At 36.0% G+C, this 21,301-nt stretch overlaps 1 protein-coding gene across 1 annotated transcript in view; it reads left to right on the top strand.

Moving 5' to 3' along the window:
- The window catches only part of TFEC (transcription factor EC), a 623,128-nt gene that overhangs the window by 484,908 nt on the left and 116,919 nt on the right, over positions 1 to 21,301 (top strand). Inside the window, exons 4-5 of the mRNA XM_057304253.1 lie at positions 8,955 to 9,002; positions 9,948 to 10,194. Of these exons, the coding sequence (XP_057160236.1) occupies positions 9,997 to 10,194 (198 nt within the window). The 5' untranslated portion in view covers positions 8,955 to 9,002; positions 9,948 to 9,996. The remainder of the gene's footprint in view (positions 1 to 8,954; positions 9,003 to 9,947; positions 10,195 to 21,301) is intronic.

The following is a 21,301-nucleotide window of genomic DNA, read 5'->3' as shown; positions in this document are numbered from 1 at the left end:
CAGGGACATGAATATGGAGTATGCATCAAGAGCCAGCCTAGTCAAATGTGGGAGAAGAAAATTCTGGGGAGGCGGAACAGCTTTTGCAAAGGCTCCATGGAGGGAGTAGGCTTGGCATATCTGAGGGAAAGTGCTGTAGAATAGTAGTCCCTCCCTGACACATAGTAGGTTCGACAACCAGAACAAGCCAGAACTCCTTGACCCCCTTACACCAGTTATAGCCTGTTCCCCAACGACCAATGAATGAATTTGTTCTTAGATCCAAGTGCATCTTTCAATCACTTCCTTTATCTTGTCCAATCTATTTTTGCAAAAATATCTTCTTCTTGCACACCACTTACTGCAGCTCTAATTTCTTTCTAACCTTTGATTTCTTTTTTCTTTTTCTTTTTTGTATCTTGCCCTTTTTACTTAACATAGTGAGCGTGTCCAATGAAATAAACAATTCTGAAACATGATTTTACATGGATATATCAAGGTATATTTAGGAGTTCCTGGAGTTCTGTAGTTTTTGTTGGTTTTAACTTTTTTTGGGGGGACTATTATAAACAAGACTATAATAAATATTATTATATATAAATCCAATGGTGTATCTCCAATTAGTTTCTTAGAATAAATTTTTTAAAATGTAATAACTGGACTTTTGATAAACAAGTCTTAATTGCCCTCCAGAAAAAATGTTCTAATTTCTATTTGTACTGTCAGCAAATAGTCCTTATTTCACCTCCTTTTCCCCTAAATTAACTGACAGAATAATCTTTTTTTTACTTTTTATTGAGATACAATTTACATTCCATAAAACTCATTCTCTTAAAGTGTACAATTCAGTGATTTTTTTAAATGTATAGTCATTAGTTTGTGCATGTAATTTTATTTTTTTATATTTTATTTTTTTAAAGATTTATTTAATTGAGAGAGAGAGAGCATGCATACGCAAGCAAGGGCAGAGGGGGCAGAGGGAGAGGGAGAGAGAATCTCAAGCAGACTCCTCACTGAGCGTGGAGCCCAATACGGGGCTTAATCTCAAGACCCTGAGTCATGACCTGAGCTGAAATCACAAGTCAGATGCTTACCCGACTGAGCCACCCAGGAGCCCCTTGTGCATGTGATTTTAAAAATTTTGTTAAATTTATTTTGTTTAAAGTCTTGTTATTTACAAGTGCTTTTTGTTGTTGTTTCTCTTAGGTTTCCTATATAGTTATTTGGATCATTACAAATAATAATGGTGTATTATTTCTAGTAGTTTTAACTCCCTTCTCTTTCCTGGCCTATTTTGTTGGCTGGATCCATACTTTTCTCAATTACTGGTAGAACTGTTTTGCTCTATAACATAGGAGTTTGGAAAGTCAGACTGATCTGGATTTAGTATTCCACTTATTAAATGCATTGTGTGGGACAAATTACTTGTGATTGTTGACTTTCAATTTCTCCATTTGGTAACAATAAGGAGCACTCATAAATAGGTTTATTGAAAATGTTGAAGGAGATAACAGATATAAAGTGTTTAACCAAGTGCTTCATATATGGTGATATTGATTCCTTTTTCATGAATTTCTAAAGATAAATGCTGCCCAGGAAATAAAACCATGTGACAATAATACACAAAAGAACACTAGTGTTACTATTAAATCACGTTCATACAAATACAGTTGTCGTTGAACAATATCTTTTAGACACTCTTGAAAGAGACTATCTCTACCTTTTCTACATATAGTTATTTTATTTTATTATGCTGCCTACCTATAACCAGGATCCTATTTGTGCCAGCTCAGAAATATAGCTGTTTATATCATTACAAATCTCCAGAAAATCTGCATTCTCCCTTGGATAACTCACAGAGGTGCCTCACAGCCCTTACAGCCATATATTCTTAATCTCCAAATTAGATACTTCCTACTGTACTTTGGACTTTCCTCTTTAGTATAGTAATCTTTCATAACATGCAGCTATTGAGTTTGTTTTTGTTAGAGAAAGACTGTTAGACTGTACTAATCATGTCTAAATCCTTTACATATACCTCATTTATTACGTTCAAAAATAATGGGATAGCCCTGAACAATTGTATATAGGTGCAGGGCTTATCTAGGGGGTAAAAGAGGCACCAGAATGCCTTAAAGTTAATTTCCCCATTGGGAAAAGATTCCAGCAGGCAGTCAATTGATCAAAAGAAACTGTTTAAACTTAATAATGCAGACACAATCAGCTGGTTATTTTTAATATATAATTGAGCACAAACATTTTAGTGAAGAGCTTAATAATAACTCTGAATAATAATGCCTATTATTTTGGAACTTGCAAATATTTTACAGTTGTGAGTGTATTTGAAATGGAGGAAATAAATAATGGAAGAGAAAGTTTTAGTGTTTTGTAAATGCTGAGAAATGTTTTTTCTTTGTTACACTGACCATTAGCAGTGGTATGAAATGATGATTTAGAGACAGGGTGAGTGAAATGTCTATTCTTGTCCCAAGTCAAGGCATTCACTGAAAAAATCGCTTCAGGCCATAACTTTGGCATGCCATGGGTTAAATAAAGGTCAACTCCAAGTGAAAAATAAAAATCAGTTGATCTTTTGGTGTTAAAGGGGCAAAATAGTTATCATTTTAGATGCTTTTAGTGCTCTTATAATTCAAGGATTTTGGATTTCTTTTTCCCACAACTGAGAATTTTTAGGCTAGTGGTGTCCATAATGCATACGAGTGCCTGGGGGCATTTTGAAGGGGAAGAAAAGAAAATTTACCATATTTTAAAAAATGTTCTCACCTATACAGGCTCTCTCATGATATTTAATAACTCAGTGATGTGGCTAGCCCTCAGGGGTTTGCAGTGCTTTTTGTATTTAAATTAATCATAACCATTTGGAACACAGGTTATCTGGAAAACTATGTTCTAAGTCCATCTTTGGCTCACTGTTTACTTCTGTAAAAGATACCTAAATACAGACTTATAATTACTTTTCAGTATTTCTTCTCACTTATTTGTCCCTGTTAAGAAGGTTGTGGTGGCAGTTTGTCAATCAATGGGAGCTGGAGCTCCATGTCCCTTTGATTTTTAATCTTGGGCCCCATCCCATTATTTAGAGAAGGGAAGGGTGGTACCTGCCCAGCCGGATATTGAAAAGATTGCCCAGGATGTTTCATATGATGTAACCATCACATAGCAAGAGCTCCTTAAAGGTCAGCTAGGGTTATTCTTATCCCTGCTTCGTAGCTTCTACAAAGAAAATATTGAAAACAGCAAAAATAGAGGACTATCCAATTATGTGGTTAATTCTGACACATACTAACAGCTGTGTAATTAATTAGCACATGGCGCGATGTGTCGCGTGGGTGATACAGATACCGGACACATTCCGCCCAGTGGTTGGAGACTTTCTTGGATTACCTGTGCAATTCAGATAATTCTCTAAAAACAATCTCCATAGCCAGGGGAATTTGGTAAGAGGCAAGTAGACAGCATCTTAATAATTCCCAGGGCTTGAGAGATTTCTGCCATAATTAGTTTGTTTGTGAGCTCAAAGGAATGGGTGAAGTTTCTGAATACCTTTGCCAGAGACAATGGCAAAGCACAGACTCTGCCAAAAGTGGCACATGGTCCAGATTAAATAACGTTGAGTCCCATCTTTTCCCTTTCTCTTGGTTAAAAGATGTGGATTGTTATCGTATTTGTTTGCACAGGCCAAAAAGAAAAACACCTAAGCTTGTGGGGTAGAATTCGTTTCTCTTCTTTTAAGAAAACCCTTCCTCTTGGAACATAAAACTGGTTGATTTTTTTTTTCCTATTAAAAACTGCTATTTTCTGGTAGGAAAAATCTTCCTGTGACTGGTGATAAATGATTGTGAAAATAAAGGCTTATTGCAGATTACACTAGACCAGCCAGAGAGCCTTGGAGTTAAAGAATTAGTAGACCTTTCCAATGAGAATCAGCCTGAAATTATGTCCATTTATGCGACACGTGTTCTTATTTGCTCATTCATAGAATAGTAGATTCTATTATTTTTAGAGTTGTAAGGGACCTTCCAAGCGCTGCACACAGAAGGTGGTCAGTCAATATTTGCTGAATAAATGCATGAATGTATTTTAATGTCCCTCTCATTGTTGAAACCTTTTCCATTTTTTATATACTACAGAGAGTCATTCAGCCTGTGCTTGAACATTCCAACGGACTAAAAGCTTACAAAATTCAGAAGCAGTCCTTTTCATTGGTGGATCACTCTAATTATTAGATCTTTTTCTTTCTTTCTTTCCTTTTTTTTTTTTTTTTGAGCCAGATTTTATCACCATGTAATTTCCACCATTAGGTTTTAGTTTGGTTTTATGGGAGAACATTAAAATAAATCTACTTCCCCTTTCACATGAAAGTTCATCACATATTTCAAGACAGCTATCATGTCCCCATAATTCTTTTCTTCTCCAAACTGAACTACCATTTTTCAGTTGATAGTGTTTCCAGTTCCCTAACCATCCCTATTCTTCTTTTCATTTTTTGGGGGGGTCAATATTTCTAATATATTTATTTTATCATCTGCTGTATAATGAGTACTATTTGAATCAGCAACTGTGATAGCTATTTTATTTACATTATTTTATTTAATTCCCACGCCAGCCATACAGAATCGGTTTTTCCCAGTGAAAACACTGTGTCAAGGCCATCCAGCTAAGAGACATGACTTGGATTCATACTGACTGTAGATAACCACCAAATCATGTGCAAGAATCTTAGCCTTTCTCTGCCTCCGTTTTCTCATCAGTGAAACTCCTAGAGTTGTCATGAAGATTAAATGAATTCATATTTGTAAAGCACTTAAAAAAGCATCTGGCCAATAAAAAGCACTGTAAGTGTTTATGAAACAAGCAAACCTAGTTTGTGCTTCCACACTATACCATACTCTCTCCCTATAATTTTTTTTAAGTGGGTTTGGTATGCTGTGCCAAGGTCCCCCAAATATATCCACGTCTTAATTCCTATAATCTGTGGATATTACGTTATACAGCAAAAGGGACCTTGCAGATCTGATTAAGGATCTTGAGATGGGTAGATTTTCCAGGTGGACCCAATGTAATCATAATAGTCCTTATAAAAGGAATGCAGACATTAGAGTCAGGGAGAAAAACATGTGACCCTTGAAGCAGAGGTAAGAATGATGTACTCCGAAGATGGAGGAAAGAGCCACAAGCCAAGAAATATAGACAATTTCTAGAATATGAAAAGGCAAGGAAATGGATTCTCCCCTATTGCCTCCAGAAGGAACCAGCCCTGACAACACCTTGACTTTAGCTCAGGGAAACTGATTTCAGACCTTTGTCCTACAACAAGATAAAAAATTTGTGTTGTTTAAGCCACCAAATTTTTTATATATTTTTTTTTACGGCATTCATGGGAAACTAATACAGCAAGTGTCCCAAATTGTCTGATACCTTGCATTAGAAAGATCTCAAGTATAAAGAACCTGAGTTACATCTGTGATGAGTATCAAAGGTGTTGTGTACTAATCAACACCCAGGAAAATACATTTTACATCCAGAACATTCCTAGTTGCACTTGATATTCCTAATTAGCAAAAAGCCACACTAACAGTATTAAGTCTGCCCCACTTTTCCCCATTTCTTGGGTATCAGCCATGCTCATGACAACCAGTGTGGGGGAAATTTATCTCATTGGTGCTTTTGTTTTTATCCTGTCAAATGTCTTCTCTGCCCCCTTTCTTTTAGGGCCTTCTTTGCATCTTTGAGAGTGAGTTGTTCCAATGTCTCTTTCTAGGTGCTATCTTTCTTTAAGCCTCTCAAATGTCTGTGGTCATTCTCTGCACTTCAGTCTTAACAGAGGGAGTCTCTGAGATTTCTGACTGCTGGCCACAGTACATCTTGGATGGAGCTTTTGTGAAGCTTCAGTTGTTTCTAGGAGGCAGAAGAAATGTCTTCCATTGAGACTGACTTCCTGTGGCACAGATTTGCATGTCATGGAACCCTGCACCCTTTTATCTTCCTGAAGTTTGGATGAGACTATGCAGAAATCTCTCATCTTTTTTAAAATTCCATCTCCCTCTTTGCACCATGTAGACCATTGTTAAACTTAAAGAGGAAAATCCCTGCTTTTAGTAAAACAGACCTCTTACCTTTCCTCTCCATAAGTTATCACAGGCTTGCATATACCTATTAATTCATCCCAAGTCCTCACCTTTGATGTTTGCTTTGTTTTGTTTTTGTTTTAAAGGCCCCCAAAAATACTGTTCGCACGCACTGAGTCTTTGGTCAACTGAAATCTCCAAATCTATCCCATATAAATTGATGGGGAGCTGGATATTTCCCAATTTACATCTATTTAAATTTTGAACCCAAATGAAATATTGTGTATTTTCCACGTAAGTGGGTTTGGCCCACTATTTTAGGCTATTGCACTATTAATAATAATAGTAATTTATTGAGTATTATGCATCCAATACTATTAGGGGTTTAAAGTATTAAACTGCTATTAATAGTTATTACTAAATCATATTGTTATAGTAATAATCAAAAGATAATAATAACTTTATTTTTAAATGCTGATTTTGCCATTCAGTCAATGTTATTTCTCCCAAGTTAGCTTTTTTCCCCAGTTTTGAGCAGCATCCATACTATGAGTCCTGTCAAATATGTTAAACAGCAATGCAGAAATGATAGGTTCTAGGGGTGCCTGGGTGGCTCAGTCATTAAGCGTCTGCCTTCGGCTCAGGGCGTGATCCCGGTGTTCTGGGATCGAGCCCCACATCAGGCTCCTCCGCTATGAGCCTGCTTCTTCCTCTCCCATTCCCCCTGCTTGTGTTCTCTCTCTCGCTGGCTGTCTCTCTCTGTCAAATAAATAAATAAAATCTTTAAAAAAAAAAAAAAAGAAATGATAGGTTCTGTGTTGGGGTGCCTGGGTGGCTCAGTTGATTAAGTGTCTGCCTTCAGCTCAGGTGTGATCCTGGAGTCCCTGAATTGAGCCCCCACCCCGACCCCAATTTGGGCTCCCTGCTCAGCAGGGAATCTGCTTCTCCCTCTCCCTTTGCCCCTCCCCCACTCATGCGCACTCTCTGTTGCTTACTCTCTCTCAAATAAATAAATAATCTTAAAAAAAAAAAAAAAGAAAGATTCTGTGTCCACAATTATAAATGTTACTCAAGGTCAGTTTCCCAAACTTCTGTGCATTTATCTTCAAAGGGCCCTAGAATAAAGATATCCGAGGACTGAGAGCTATTTTTAATATATCAATAAGTGAAAATTTTGGGAAAAATTAGGCTCATGTTGAAATATTAATCAGCTCTCTTTGGGATTGATAGTTTTAACAACTTTGCTTCACTAATAACTGAGCTCGCGTAGATTTATTTTATCAGTGAACACATTATAAAAGACTTTGTAAGATGCTTTGCTGCAATTAAGAACTGATATTATATTATAATCCTCCTGACAATCATCTTAGGAAGATACATCACTAATTTTATTTTATAGAACACTGTATTAGTTTCCTAGGGCTTTCATAACAAATTTAAGCCACAGACTGGTGGCTTAAAACAACAAAAATGTGTTCTCTCACAGTTTTGGAGGCTTGAAGTTCAAAATCGAGGTATCAACAAGAGTGGTCCCTTCTTGGGGACTCAGAGGGAGATTTCCGTGCTTCTTCTCTCCTGGCACAACTCCTATCTCTGCCTCTGTCATCACATGGAATTCTTTCCTCTGTGTCTGTCTTGTTGGTGTCTCTTTCCCTCTTTCTGTAAGGACTCCAGACGTATGGATCAGGGCCTCGCCATACTCCAAGATGACCTCATCTTAATGTGCAATTTAATTACATCTGCAAAGACCTTATTTCCAAATTAGGTCATATTTACAGGTACCAGGGGTTAAGACTTCAACATTTTTTGGGGAGTGAGGAAGGACACAACTCAACTCATAACAAATAGCGAAAAGGAGAAATCAACTAAAGTGACCAGAGAATGCATACAGAATATGAACCCAGTACTTTTGTCATCATACAATACCCTCTTGCTTCCAGTTCCCTGTCTCCTAGTGAATTCCACTTTATTTTCCGTGTCTTGTTAGACTAGCTGCTTAATAATTTGCTATAGAATTTCATGGGTGCTAAAAATCTCACTAATTCTTGGTGTCCAAATCTATTATTTCCCATTTTTATTAAGTTGTTCTTACCATTAACTCAGGTTCCTCAAGTACTTTTCTTGTTTCCAAGCTCTCATAATTGCTCTGGACAATTTATTTAGATTGGTTTACTGATTCCTTATCACCCATACTCCTGTATTGGGCTTCAATTTCATTTTAATGATTATTCTCTACATTCTAGTTTAAAGCATAATGAGTTCTGCTTTTCCATGTGCCTATCCATTGTTCCTGCGTTGTGATTTGTTATAGAAATCATTGGTCTTTTCCTACATCCACCTTCCCTTTACAGTTCTTTGCCTTCCCCTAAGGGTTGGCAGTTCAAAGCAGGGCTCAGCCAAATTCAGTCAGTTAACCAACCAATTGATAATTATTGGATTCCTATTATGTGCAAGGACTGTGTGAGATGGGGGGGTGGGTTCTAACAATGTAAGAAACAACACATAAGAAATCTTGCTGCTGAGGAGCTTGTGTTCTAGCATGGGGAACACAATAGAGTAAGCAGGTAATTGCAATAGTATATGGTAACTGCTATGAAAATAATTGAGCAAAGATGCCTGTGTGCAAGAGGAATACCTTACCCACCTTTGAAATAATTGCTAGTACCACACTTTTGTAATTAGTTATGTTTTTTTCATATATTGTTCCCTTACTATTCTATCTTAATATCTGCTTTTTGAAGACACAATCATCCTTTTATAGATCTGGTGGTGCCTAGGACCAGAGCTCCCACATTCTGCAGCCAATGTATTTTTTTGCCTTATAATAATGTGCAACATATTAATCAAATAAGAATAATAATATTAACCTCTTCTTTTTTTTTGCAGATTCATATCAATGATATAGTTCTCTAGAAAAAAATCAGAAAAGCAAAGGTTGGTATGATATCTTACAAACGCTTAAACCAGAGTTTATCTAAGAGAGGTTATTTAAAGATATGTTAGAGCATTAATTCTAAATTCCCTGGGGCACATTTGTTTAATCCAGACACTTCACATTATTACAATGTCTTATGTGGTGGGAGATTTTATAGAGACTAGAAAGAAAAAGATATTTTTCCAGATACATTGAACAGTAATATGGATGGCCATTAGCTACACATTCAGTTCCTCTAGCAGCTTCCTTGTTTTACTTTCATGGCTTTTTAAGAGGTTACTTCTAGGACAGCACTGCTCTTCAGTCTGCAGTAGCTCAAGTCAGAAACTGAGTGGGGGGAATGCGGTATCCATTGTGGTCTGTTTTTCTCTGTGACAGTTGTTCCTATTTTGTGTTTGTTTCTCCTTTAATGAGGATACAACTTTCATCTAGGGAGATGTATGGATCACTTGTTAGTGCACTTAAATGCACTAAGGCACTCCATCAGCTGGAAATTGTGACTTGTAGCTGAATTATTTTTGCACAGTGAATGGTTTTCCTTTTGACATATTTTAATATACTTGCACACTGAGAGCAAGAGTGGGTGAACAGAAAACAGACTGTTTTATTAACCCAGCAGTCACCTTTGAGGTTTGTACATGTCCACTTTTTTTCTTGCCTTTGTACATAATCCCAAGAGGCTGGTACCTGGCTTTGCTCAGAATAACAAAGTCAGGCACAAATCTCCAAACACAATTGTTAGCTGAATGCCAACTGTTTCTTCTCATCTTTTTTTTTTTTTAAACTTGAGCATTAAGAATTGTATCTTTATGGGTGAACCAGAACCATTAAAGAATGAGTTTGTTTTTCTATTTCAGATGCTTCCCCTATCATTTACTAGATTTATTTCATAATATGTAATCTTAGGTGATAAAAGAAAATAATTTTTTGCATGTTTTTTGCAGAGCTCCTCTTTTTCAAATCCATTAATAGTGAGAAGAAAAGAAGACAAATATGTTACAAGCTCTAACCGGACTCCAGTTTCAACAGAAAGAACAATTAGGAGAAAAGGAGAGGAGACTTCATCTCAGCCAGGAAGCCAGGGCCCAGCATACACAGTTCCACATGCAATTTTCATACAAACCAATGTTTCAGAGACTTTTCCCAGTAAGACCAGAAATTTCTTCAAGTCAATTACCATCCTTTTCTAAGGTATATATCTGTATATCTATATATATATATAACCATAATTTTTAAGTAAATATAGTAAGTAATCACCTCTGAAATCCATATATTTTAATTTTACTCAAAAGTTGAAGAGCAAATAATAAAAATCCAGAGTCTTCTCCCAGCCCCCAGTAAGTGGCTCCTTTAAAAGGATGTAAGTTGTCAGAGTGACCAAACATCCAAAGTACATAATTTTCTCTTCCATATCATCATCATTATCAACATCATCATCAGGATAATAACACCAGTTGATATTTGGGAGGCTTTTATTCATTACAAAGAAGTTACGTATCATCTCATTTGATTATCCAAACCAATCAGTGAAGTGTACCTTATGAACAGAAACATTATTTAGAGTGAAAAGCCTTTTAAAAGCATTCCAAGACTTCTAAAACACAAGTAAGTGGTGTGGTATATAGAAAGCATGACATCTTTGAGTTAGAATTCTGAGTCTGCTTTGCTGATTCTAAGATATCGGGCCTTTTAAAACATCACTTTGTTGAATTGTTCAATATGAGAGATAATAATTATGCCAAAAGTGATTATGGAGTTTGAAGATTACCTTTTGTAGAGGGTCTGTTCTGGTGTGTAAAGGTAGCAAATGTATTTTAGATGGGATTTTTGCAGGGGAGTAAGTTAGAGGACGTAACTTTGAAGACTGACACAATGAGTGTATGATCCTAAAGCTAGGGGAACACAACCTATTCAAGGGAACACACCTAGTAGAGGAAGAGGCAAGATTAGAATTCATTTTTTTCTGCCTCCCAGTGTACGTCTAGAATTCAGTTTAATTTCAACACTATGTTTTGAGTCTTTGACCAAGTTCTTGGTCTATAATTATAAGATACAAATATGGAAAAGAGAGACCTTACTATTAAGATTTTGTAATGTAGAAGGGTAAATAAATAAATACACTAAAAGAAAGACTGTACCATACGTGTGGTACATAGTAATTGTACGTGGGTTCGGTGATGTCATGGGAGGCTTTATTATTGTGAGGCATTGGAGTTGGACCTAAAAGTATTGCTACATCTATTTTCAGGGAATAGGTATATCAATCATATTTGCTTTAGCTTTCGTATTAAGCCTATTCTTAAAAATAAGACCATTCCATTAACCTCTTGTAAACTTTCAACCACAAATGCTTATTTATCGTAAATTAAGCTTTCAAAAATCATTGCTCCTTAAGGTCATGGATATCTTTTGTTTATAATTATTTTTGACTTTATTACATTTTTTTAAGTCCTTCTAACTTTATTTACTAAAATGTGTTTAGGCAGGAATGCTTTAAAAAAATTTTTTTAATCTTAAATTTTTAAATTGAAATGAAGTTGCCACACAGTGTTACAGTAGTTTCAGGGGTACAGCATAGTGATTCACAATGTTTGTATGTTATGCTGTGCTCCCCACAAGTGTAGCTGCCACCTGTCACCATGAATGCTATTATAACACCATTGACTATATTCCCTCTGCTGTACCTTTTATCCCCGTGACTTATTCATTCCCTAACTGGAAGCCTGTATTTTCTGCTCACCTTTACTCATTTTGCCCAACTCCCCATCCTCTCCCCTCTGTCTTCCTAAGTAGCCATGCTTTTCATGGAAAAATCACCTAAGATTGAGTGCTATAATCTTTGTCTTCTTAGGGTCATCATCATCTTCCTCCTCACATCCTCATTATCAAAACAATAAAATTTTAGCACTTTTTAAGCGAGTGCTGTAGGAAAGCCATCATACTAAGCACTTTGTGTACATTATTCCTAATTTCTTAATAATCCAGTAGAGTATTTGTAAGCCCCATTTTGCAGATACTGAAGTGAGGCTCAGAGATTTTAAGAAATTAGTTCAAAATTACACAATTAGCAAAAATGGCGATGTCGGCACTTATTATTTTTCTACCTAGTTGGAGTTTATCACTCTCTTACTAGGTTTGTTAGTGAGAACTCAGATGATTTCCAATAAAAATAACCCATTTGGAAGCAGATTGAGTCCCCAAGAGAATTTGCTGGTTTCTATTCCTAGGAAGGACAGCTGATACCAGGGGTGACTGGAACTAGGGCTTCAAATATGTTAAGAATGTGTTTATCTCTCATCTGTGCTTTTCCCTGCATACTGTCTTTGTTCTCAGACCAGCTCCTCCTAGCAGCAAACCGTGTAAGCTTCATTCCCTCCAGGCTCACATTCTCACAACTTGCCATCTAGGAAAATGCGGGCTTGTGTTACCTAGCTCCAGTGTGAAAATTTTCAGATTAAGATTTGCTCGGGATCACAGTTTCATCTTCTGGTCTGGTCATTAAAATGATGGTGAGTGCTATGCTTGGTTTTTATTGGTCAGGTGTTCACTTCTGAGACCGTAGGGGCAGATAGAAGGGATAGTGTGTTACTTTAATTGGGTGGGGGGTACTCTACAGACATACCCTCCGGGAAACTATTAGGCAGTAGTCCCAATCTGTGACTCCTAACACAGGCCATTATGATACCTATTCTCATCACCTTGGTAAATGTTCTATCAGTAACGCCCCTGATAAGATCTATTAAATTATATCTGCAGGATGGAAAGGTTTTCTCTACTTTTACCCATTAAGCTAAAGTATGTCAAGTTTGTTACAAACATTTTTTTAGGGGGTAGGGGCAGGGAGAGAGGAAGTCATAAGCAGACTCCCACTGAGAGCGGAGCACCAATTGGGGCTCTATCTCATGACCCAGAGATCACGACCGGAGCTGAAACCAAAAGTCAGAAGCTTAACTGATTGTGTCACCCAGGTGCCCTGATATATTTTGAGATTTCTTAATGCATTGTAATATAAGTTTCAATAAATATTTATTAATTTATTTTGAAGAATGAAATTTGGCTGTTTTAGAGTATGTAAAATAGGCGTCTTCTTTAAAATGGAACATTTCCTTCTAAGCACGATCATGTGCTACCCCTGGGTGGAATGTTAATGGACAGACTCTATGTGGGAAGTTCTATCCTCTGGAAGTATCTAATTTCATTCTGTGATAACATATAGAGGGAGTAAAAATTATGAGAAAAATGTAGTCTCTTTCTTTTCTATAATAATTTCAAACTTTTCTTGAATTTGCCACTGCCCTTCGAATACTCATATCTTACTGGGGGATGGGTAGGGTATAAGAGATGGGGAAGAGGAGATGGCTAATTGGGAAGAGAATAATGGGATAACAATTTAACTTTCTAGTTAAATGTATTTCAAACCTTGCAGTTTAAAGTGTTTGCTTTCAGGTTAAATCTGTCTCTTTCTTGCAAATGCTGTCTTTCATGGGTATGAGGTAAATCTTACGTGTCTATGTGTCCTCCAACCAGGCTTCTTGTTGGCTTCCACTGCTAGGTCTGTGGCTAATGGGATTCATGTCCTGTCCTCTTGGCTGAGGCAGCATCAATGGTCAATGCCGGTAGACCTTGAACCTCAATCACAGAGCCCAGGCTGGACCTCCTCAAGCTACCCCTTAACCACTGGGGGCCTGAAGGAATATTTGTCAAGTCACCGTTTCTGATATGCTGAGGTTACTCAACACTATCAGAGTTCTAAATGGAAAACAGACCAAAGGCTCCTCTTGTTCATGTTTCTTCTTCTTCCCATTGGCATTTCTGTCCTTTCCCAAACTCCCCAGTAAATACACACTAATGACCTTGCCCCAGACAGGGAGTTAGGACCCTCATGTCTGTGTTCTTGTTTCCCTTTGCCTTCTTTCTACAATTTTTTCCCCCAGAGGAAACATATTACTTCTCCTCGGCCTGTTAAGAACTTCCTACATTTCCTTTTTCCAGTGTTGACATCCACCTTTTTCTCTGGGGCCATGAGCAGAAGGGCAGGGAGTTGGAATACAGAAAGGAAGATATATAAGAGGTGTATATCAAGGAGATTAATCCTAATATTGGGGTAAAATTTACAGAACAAGAGGTAATTAAAAAAAAAAACCCAATCACAGAATAATTGCTAAACGTTCCATGCTTCCAATTTTCTAGTTGTACTTTGGGTGTTCTAAATTTGTCAAATAACCTGTAGAATTTTGTTATCTCCTCCAGATAAATCTCATTTACATTTATACTGAAAAACCTTTTGAAGTTATCTATTTCAAAGACCTCTTAACAACCCTAACGTTTTAGAAAAATAGAATAAAACTCAGACTTTAAAAAGACATTAAGTGTCTTGTGTATTACCACTTACATACTTTAAAAGTCCCTCTTCTTCTAGTGTTGATAAAAGGGAAATTACAGAGACTATAGAGCTAAAAAACAAAGTGACAACTATGCATTGTCTATAAAAGTTTTTTTTAAAAATCAGAATAAGGAAGTTCCCCCCCAAAGTTCCATTTGTTCTAAATATGAGGAATGCATGATTCAGACCTGAGCAAATGTAGCTGCTACTATCCAATACCAAGTGATGGGTGAACTGAAATGGTAGCAGCGGCTTAGGCTAAGTTCATCCAAGTTATGATCATCTTCATAATCAAGAAGCCTAAGGAAGTCACCTAATCCCCATTGTGTTTTCTGAATAATACATTATTCATTATTATACATCTGAGACTCGAAGCATCTAATACCCTGTAAAATAGCTTTATAGCCCAAGAGTTTACTAATGGAGGAAAATGGCTTGCTGAAGCCAAGGGGTACAAGAGTGGGAGTTATCTGTTTCCTACAGTCTTCAAGTATAAGATAGTCTGGCATTGAGATTCATATTAATCAATACCTGCTTTTCAGGAGCTGTCTTGATTTTCGGTAATGATGCAGAGAGAATTATACACCTTTTGGGTAATATATTGTGGCATCCAAAGATGTTATAATATTAATGTTCTTCTTCTCTATGATTGGCCTATAATTTTAGCATAATTTCCTTTTACTTATCTTGAAACATAGAAAATTGGTCACCTTTAACTTTATAATCTCCCTCCATAAACGTGAAGACTGTTGTCCATTTTCAATTTTTCCTTGTATGTCTCTTTTTTTGAGGCTTTTAATAAATTATTTTGACTAAGAGTCACCTCTTCAAATTTCTCACGGTTACGTGAAACTGCATCATGGGGCTTGACCAAAAAAAAAAAGAAAAATCATTAAAGTTTTAAAATAACAAGTACTCAACATACAACTTTGTTTTGCGAATTTTTAGTGACAATGCTACTATCTTCATTTTCAATTACTTTTTAAATGTGTAAGTCCAGATATATACATGCTAATTATTTCTATTAGCTTCCAGTAGATGAATAATGATATCTGTATGTGCTACCTGACCCTGTGGGTGAAATCTCAAACACAAATAACTGAGAAAATCAGAAATAGTATATATTTCAACTCCAAATTACATTTTTAATATTAATCTATAACTATACAAGTGAAGAGATTCAGTTCAAGATTTAAAGAGGTTCTTGGTGTTTTGTGACTTGTTTTAGCTCCCTCGATTCAACAGTTCCCAATCTCTTTGGCTTTCCTTTCGACTTTCTCCTGTTTAGGTTCAAGGGATTGCATGTCTACAACTTTGCTGAGACCTCTCCAGTCTGATTACACACTGTGTAAGCAGCAGTTTCGGCAGATACTTTTTACTTGCTAGCGGAAAGGAAACTAGCTTTCCGTATTCCTATTCTTGTTTGGCTCCTAGTTACAACACTTTCCCTTTGTCCATCAGAGGCCATCTATACCCTTGGGGCTCCAGACATTCCCTCCTGCTTTTCCACACATGCTCCATCTTGTCACCTTCCCTTAAAGTGTTCCACCACATTCCAGGCACTTGTTCTCACCATATTCTGTTTTATTTTCTACGCAGCTTTTCAAAGTATCTGAAAATAGCTAATCTTATCATCTTGGGGGCTTTTGGCATTGTTTATTTGTTTACTGATTGTTTGGCTCAACCACTCAAAATGTAAGCTGCTTAGGGGAATGGATCTTGTCTGTCTTGTAGATGCAGCTCTGGGGACTAGAACAGAGTAGGTGCTTACAAAATACTTGTTTAACAAAGGATTTTCCTTAAACTCTGCTTTGGGGATACTTTATTTTTTTTGAGGGGGTGGCTTCTCACACTATCCACAGGCAAATTAATACGTTATCATGGCTTCAATAAATGTAAATGCTCTAACCTACAAAGGTTAGCACTGACATCCTCTGAGTTGACATCCACATATCCAGCTTCTTCTACCTAGATTCAATATGGCCAAGCTAGATTAGTAATCTAGTGTCTTCCAGTGTCTTCTCAAATAAAACAATACAAACAATGAAACACTGCTCATCATTCAGTGTTTTGTACTTCATAACCGGAATACTTATCCATGCATTTGCTCAAGCTTTAAGACTGGACTCATCCTTTCATCCTCTCTCTGTTGTTGCAAATTCTCTTTGAGTCTCTCTCATACTGCTGAATCTGCCTCATAAATAGTTCTCAAATCTACCTACTTTCCTCTACTGCTGCTACCATGACCCTAGTCAAGGTTATTATCATTTTTCATGTATTTAACTACAATGCTCCCTATTGATGATGTCCTTGCTTTCTGTCTCGTTCCCATCCAAACTTTCACCACCATGTATCCCCAAGGATCTTTCACCAGGTAAATATGACTGTAGTACCCTTTTCCCAAAGAAGCAAACACATCAACAAAAGCTCTTCAGTGACTTCCCATTCCCTTTCAGATAAAGTTCAACTTCCTCAAGTTGCTTAGAGCGGGGATGTATCCTCACTCCTCTTACCCTTCTTGCTTTGAGTACTCATAAGAGTGAACGATTTATCTTTAGGCAACTTCCCCTACATTATACTTTTCTCAGCTGGATTATAGCTAGAAGCAAATTTGAGATTATATTCTCCAATAAATACCTGGTATTCTGTTTCTAGATATTAACAATTGAGAATGGAATATTAAACTTTGAAAACAGAGGAGTGTGGTAGGATTAATATTTTACTATAAAAAATACATTTCTTAAGATTACAATACACAAAAATGGTTACTAGCAGCAAAGCTTAGAATTTTCCTTAAGAATCATCTTTGGATCTACTCTAACACATGAACAAATGTTCCATTCAATCTCAGTTTTCAGACATAGCTGAATGGCCAAATTATTTTGGTCAAGAAAATTTTCAAAGCACTTATTACTTGTGTCCAATTATAGCCATAGAAATGTATCAATAACACCCTCACACATTTTCTAATTCTGGGATATCATCTAATGCCTTTTAATAATTTACAATATATTTATTATTGTCCCGCATCCCCACCCCCAAGCTTTTTTCTGCAATCAATGCTATTTTAAAAGTAAGAATTCCTTCACTGGTTCTTGTGAACAAAAACACTCCTCCTCTTTCTTCAGCCAATTAGTTATATAGTCAATCAGGTCTGCCATTGGGGCAAATAGCTTAAATATTTTAAAAATTTTAACCCTTGAATTGTGTAAAATGTGAAAGATACATATATGTTAAACTTATTTAAAATGGTTACTTTCTAATTCTACCTTCATCTTCTTTCCTTCTATTACAGTTGGAGCAAATTGCAATTGTCTCCCTTCACTGTTATTAACTTTTCCCCTTTCATCAGAAAAAGGATCTTGCTTTCTTTGATTCTCTTACTGATATTTTAAAGAACTTTTTTTCCCTCTCTCCCTATCTCTCAGGCAAGTCCCATCTCAATTGTACTTTGTCATTCACTGTCAGTCTTTGTGTCCATCTTTTTATCCCAGCCTAGTTTTCTTCTTTTTCTTTTTTTGGGGGGAGTGGGGGGAAGCAGTGGAAGTAGGGAGCATTGGTGTTGAGAGCCTCACATCCATTTCAGGCCTTAAGCAAAATGAATTCATTTCAAATGGAAATCACTGTTTACATCAAAAAAGGTAAGGTTTCTTTGTTTTAATAAGTTAGAGCTTATGTAACACATACTCATCTAAAGAAATTTTAGAATAGGACCTCCAAAAAACTAAGTGGAAAATAGGACCTCCAAAAAACTAGTAACTGGAAAATCTTGGGCTGTAGTCACTGAAGATAAGGAAAGACATCTGCTTCAGTACCCCATCTGGCTTTTCCACAGGCATTTCAGACTCAGTATGCTCTTGCTCTTCCTTTTATCTATGCCCATCTGCTTGTATGGTGTGTTCCCAACCTAACATATTTTCAGACCCTTGCCATAGGGCAGAAGTGCCAAGCAATTATTTGTTGAGATAGATAGCCCACATAATACTGTAAGTGACATCTGTTCTGTAGGAAATCCCTCCCTTGTGGCAGCTGTGTCATATTGGCAGCTCATAGGAATATCAAAATTGACATACAGGAACAATTGAATGTTTCATCTTATCCTGAATTCTCACTCAGAAAGCATCCAATACCAGATGCTTTAGAGGGCCCTGTAACCCCCTGACTCTTTCTCTTGTTCTCTCTACACCTATGGTAATTGGCAATACTACACTATGGGGAAAATTTCTTCCTGACCCCAGCTGGTAACCAAATTATGCCCTAAAGCATGAAGATTGGCGTATTTTAAGTTTATTGTAGCTAAGATGGTGAAAAAAGGGATGTTTTTCATATTAATGTGCTTACCAGATTGTTTGACCTAAATAAATAGCTTGAATAGTAAATTCCACAAATTGCTCTTCCTACCTTATTATTTGGCAAAATTACAATGACAGATGAACATTTTAATCTTTTAAGAGTGCTGATCCCCATGTTTGGCAATTGTTTCTTCTTCTTTAAACTATTTCAAATGGATGATAAGAAAAATGGCTCACAGTCCATAATGGTTCAAGATTTGAATCTTTGAATAAAAGTGTTTGGTAAGACATATTAATTCATCCTGAGTAAACTCTGAATTTGTTGATTTTTAGCCATTTGATATTAAAAAGGCAAGCAGAATTTAGAGCCAAAATCATTATTGGCAAATTAACGATATAATATGCAAGGTGGGTTCTGAATAAATTCAAAACTAATTAAATTTCCCCAAACATCTACATTGGTGGTGTTACCCTCTTTAGTGATCCTCAGTACACCATAAACAAACTCAGACTGAAAAAAGTTAGAATGGAATAATTGTGAAAGGTTTTTAAAATTGGAATTAAAATTAAACTACTCAATTACATAATCGGATCAACCCATTTACTTAAGTTTATGTTTGAGTAAGATTTAAACATTTGGTACGACGAGCTGTATTTTATAATACCTACTAACATGAGAATTAGTGACCTAAAACAACTTTTACCTCTTTATGATTCTCTAGGCTAGCAATATGGACTGGATTCATTTTAGTGGTTCTCTCTCTCTCTCTCTCTGTTTTTGTTTGTTTGTTTGTTTGTTTTTGCTGTTCCATCAGCATACTATCTGGGGATTGATGGTCTAAGACAGCCGCACTCAAAAGTCTGGTTTTGGTGTTGGCTGTTTGCTGGGCCATTTGTCTCTAGTAGGATAAGTTGGTTTCTTCCTCTGTTGCAGAGTTCTAAAAGCAAGAAGAAAGGAGAGGCCAGCTTTAATGTGGAAATTATTTTATACTTCTGCTTGCATGCTGCCCCATGGGGCCAAACTCACGCTAAGCCCAAAGTCAATGTGGGAGAAGACTATAAAATAGAGCAGGTACAGAAAGGTATGATTTTTGTGGGTGCTTTAACTGTAATAATCTACTACATCTTCTTGCTATATTGCTGGCAGGAACTTATGGTACTGCCATTACTGGAATATTGTGCAAAATTCTGTAAATCTACAAGAGAATTGTGTAAATAATGTAAAGATCAGTAAAACTAATTCCTCTTTCTATATATTTTAGATACAAGTCCTTTGTCAAATATGTAGTTTGCAAATATTTTCTCCCAGCCTATAGTTTTTCTTTTTATCTTTTTAATAAGATCTTTCATTTTCATAAGAACAAACATTTTTAATTTGGATAATATCCAATTTATTAATTATTTCTTTCATGGATTGTGTTTTTGCTGTCATGTTTAAGAACTGTTTATACATTGCCATATATACTGTGTTTATTCAATTTGTTAATATGTTGAGGATTTTTGCATTTAAGCCCATGAAAGATATTGGCTGTGGTTTTCTTTTTTTCCTATTTTTGTATTGCTTTTGTGCAACTTTGGTATTAGGATAACACTGACCTCATAAAATGAGTTGGAAAATGTTAGTTCCTCTCCTGTTTTCTGGGAAAGATTATGTAGAGTTGGTGTCAGTTCTTATTTAATGTTTGGCAGATTCCACCATTGAAGCCATCTGGGCCTAGAGATTTCTTTTTTGTAAATTTTAAGTTACAGATTTAATTAAACAGTTATAGAGTATTGAAATCCTCAGTTAAAACTGTGAGTTTGTCTATTTTTCCTTTCAGTTCTATCAGTTCTTGTTTCATGTACTTTGATGTTCTGTTGCTTGGTGTATATACATGTAAGATCACTATGCCTTCTTGGTACACTGACCCTTTTATTATTATGTAATATTCTTCTTTGCTGCTGGTAAATTTCTTCTCAGAAGTTTATTTTACATGATACTGAAAGAGCTACTCTTTTTTTTTTTTAAATTCAGGTTTGCATGGTATATCTTTTATAATCCTTTCAGTCTGTTTATATCATTTTTTGAAATAAGTTTCTTATAGACAACATATAATTTGATCATGTTTTTTATCCATCCTGTTTTTCTTTTGATATAGCTGAAACAGTTAAAATTAATACAATTATTGATATGTTGGTGGATAAGTCTTATATTTTATTTGTTTTCTATTTGTTCCTTCTGTTTCTTATTCATCTGTTTTCCTTTCCTTCCTTTGGATTACTGAAAGTTTTTTTTAAGAGTTTCATTTGGCTTATTTACAGTGTTTTTGAGTATACATCAATGTATCATTTTTGGTGATTGCTCTAGGTATTACAGTATACATATATTTACTGTCACAGTCTACATGTGTCACAATCTACATGTGTCACAGTCTACTAGAATTGACATTTTACTGCTTTGAGTAAAGTGTAGAAAGTTGACTTCCCTTTTGGTCCTTTTACCTGGTCAACTTTTAAAATATAATTTTCTTAATTTTTTTTTTTACGTACTTTGAGCTCACATCACGTGGTATTATAATTTTTGCTTCAACTAACAAGCATAATTTTAAAACTCAAAAACTCATAAAACAATTAAAAATGACCC

Source organism: Ursus arctos, unplaced genomic scaffold (assembly GCF_023065955.2).
Source record: "Ursus arctos isolate Adak ecotype North America unplaced genomic scaffold, UrsArc2.0 scaffold_3, whole genome shotgun sequence".
NCBI lineage: Eukaryota > Metazoa > Chordata > Mammalia > Carnivora > Ursidae > Ursus > Ursus arctos.
This window is presented reverse-complemented; position numbering and strand designations above follow the sequence as displayed.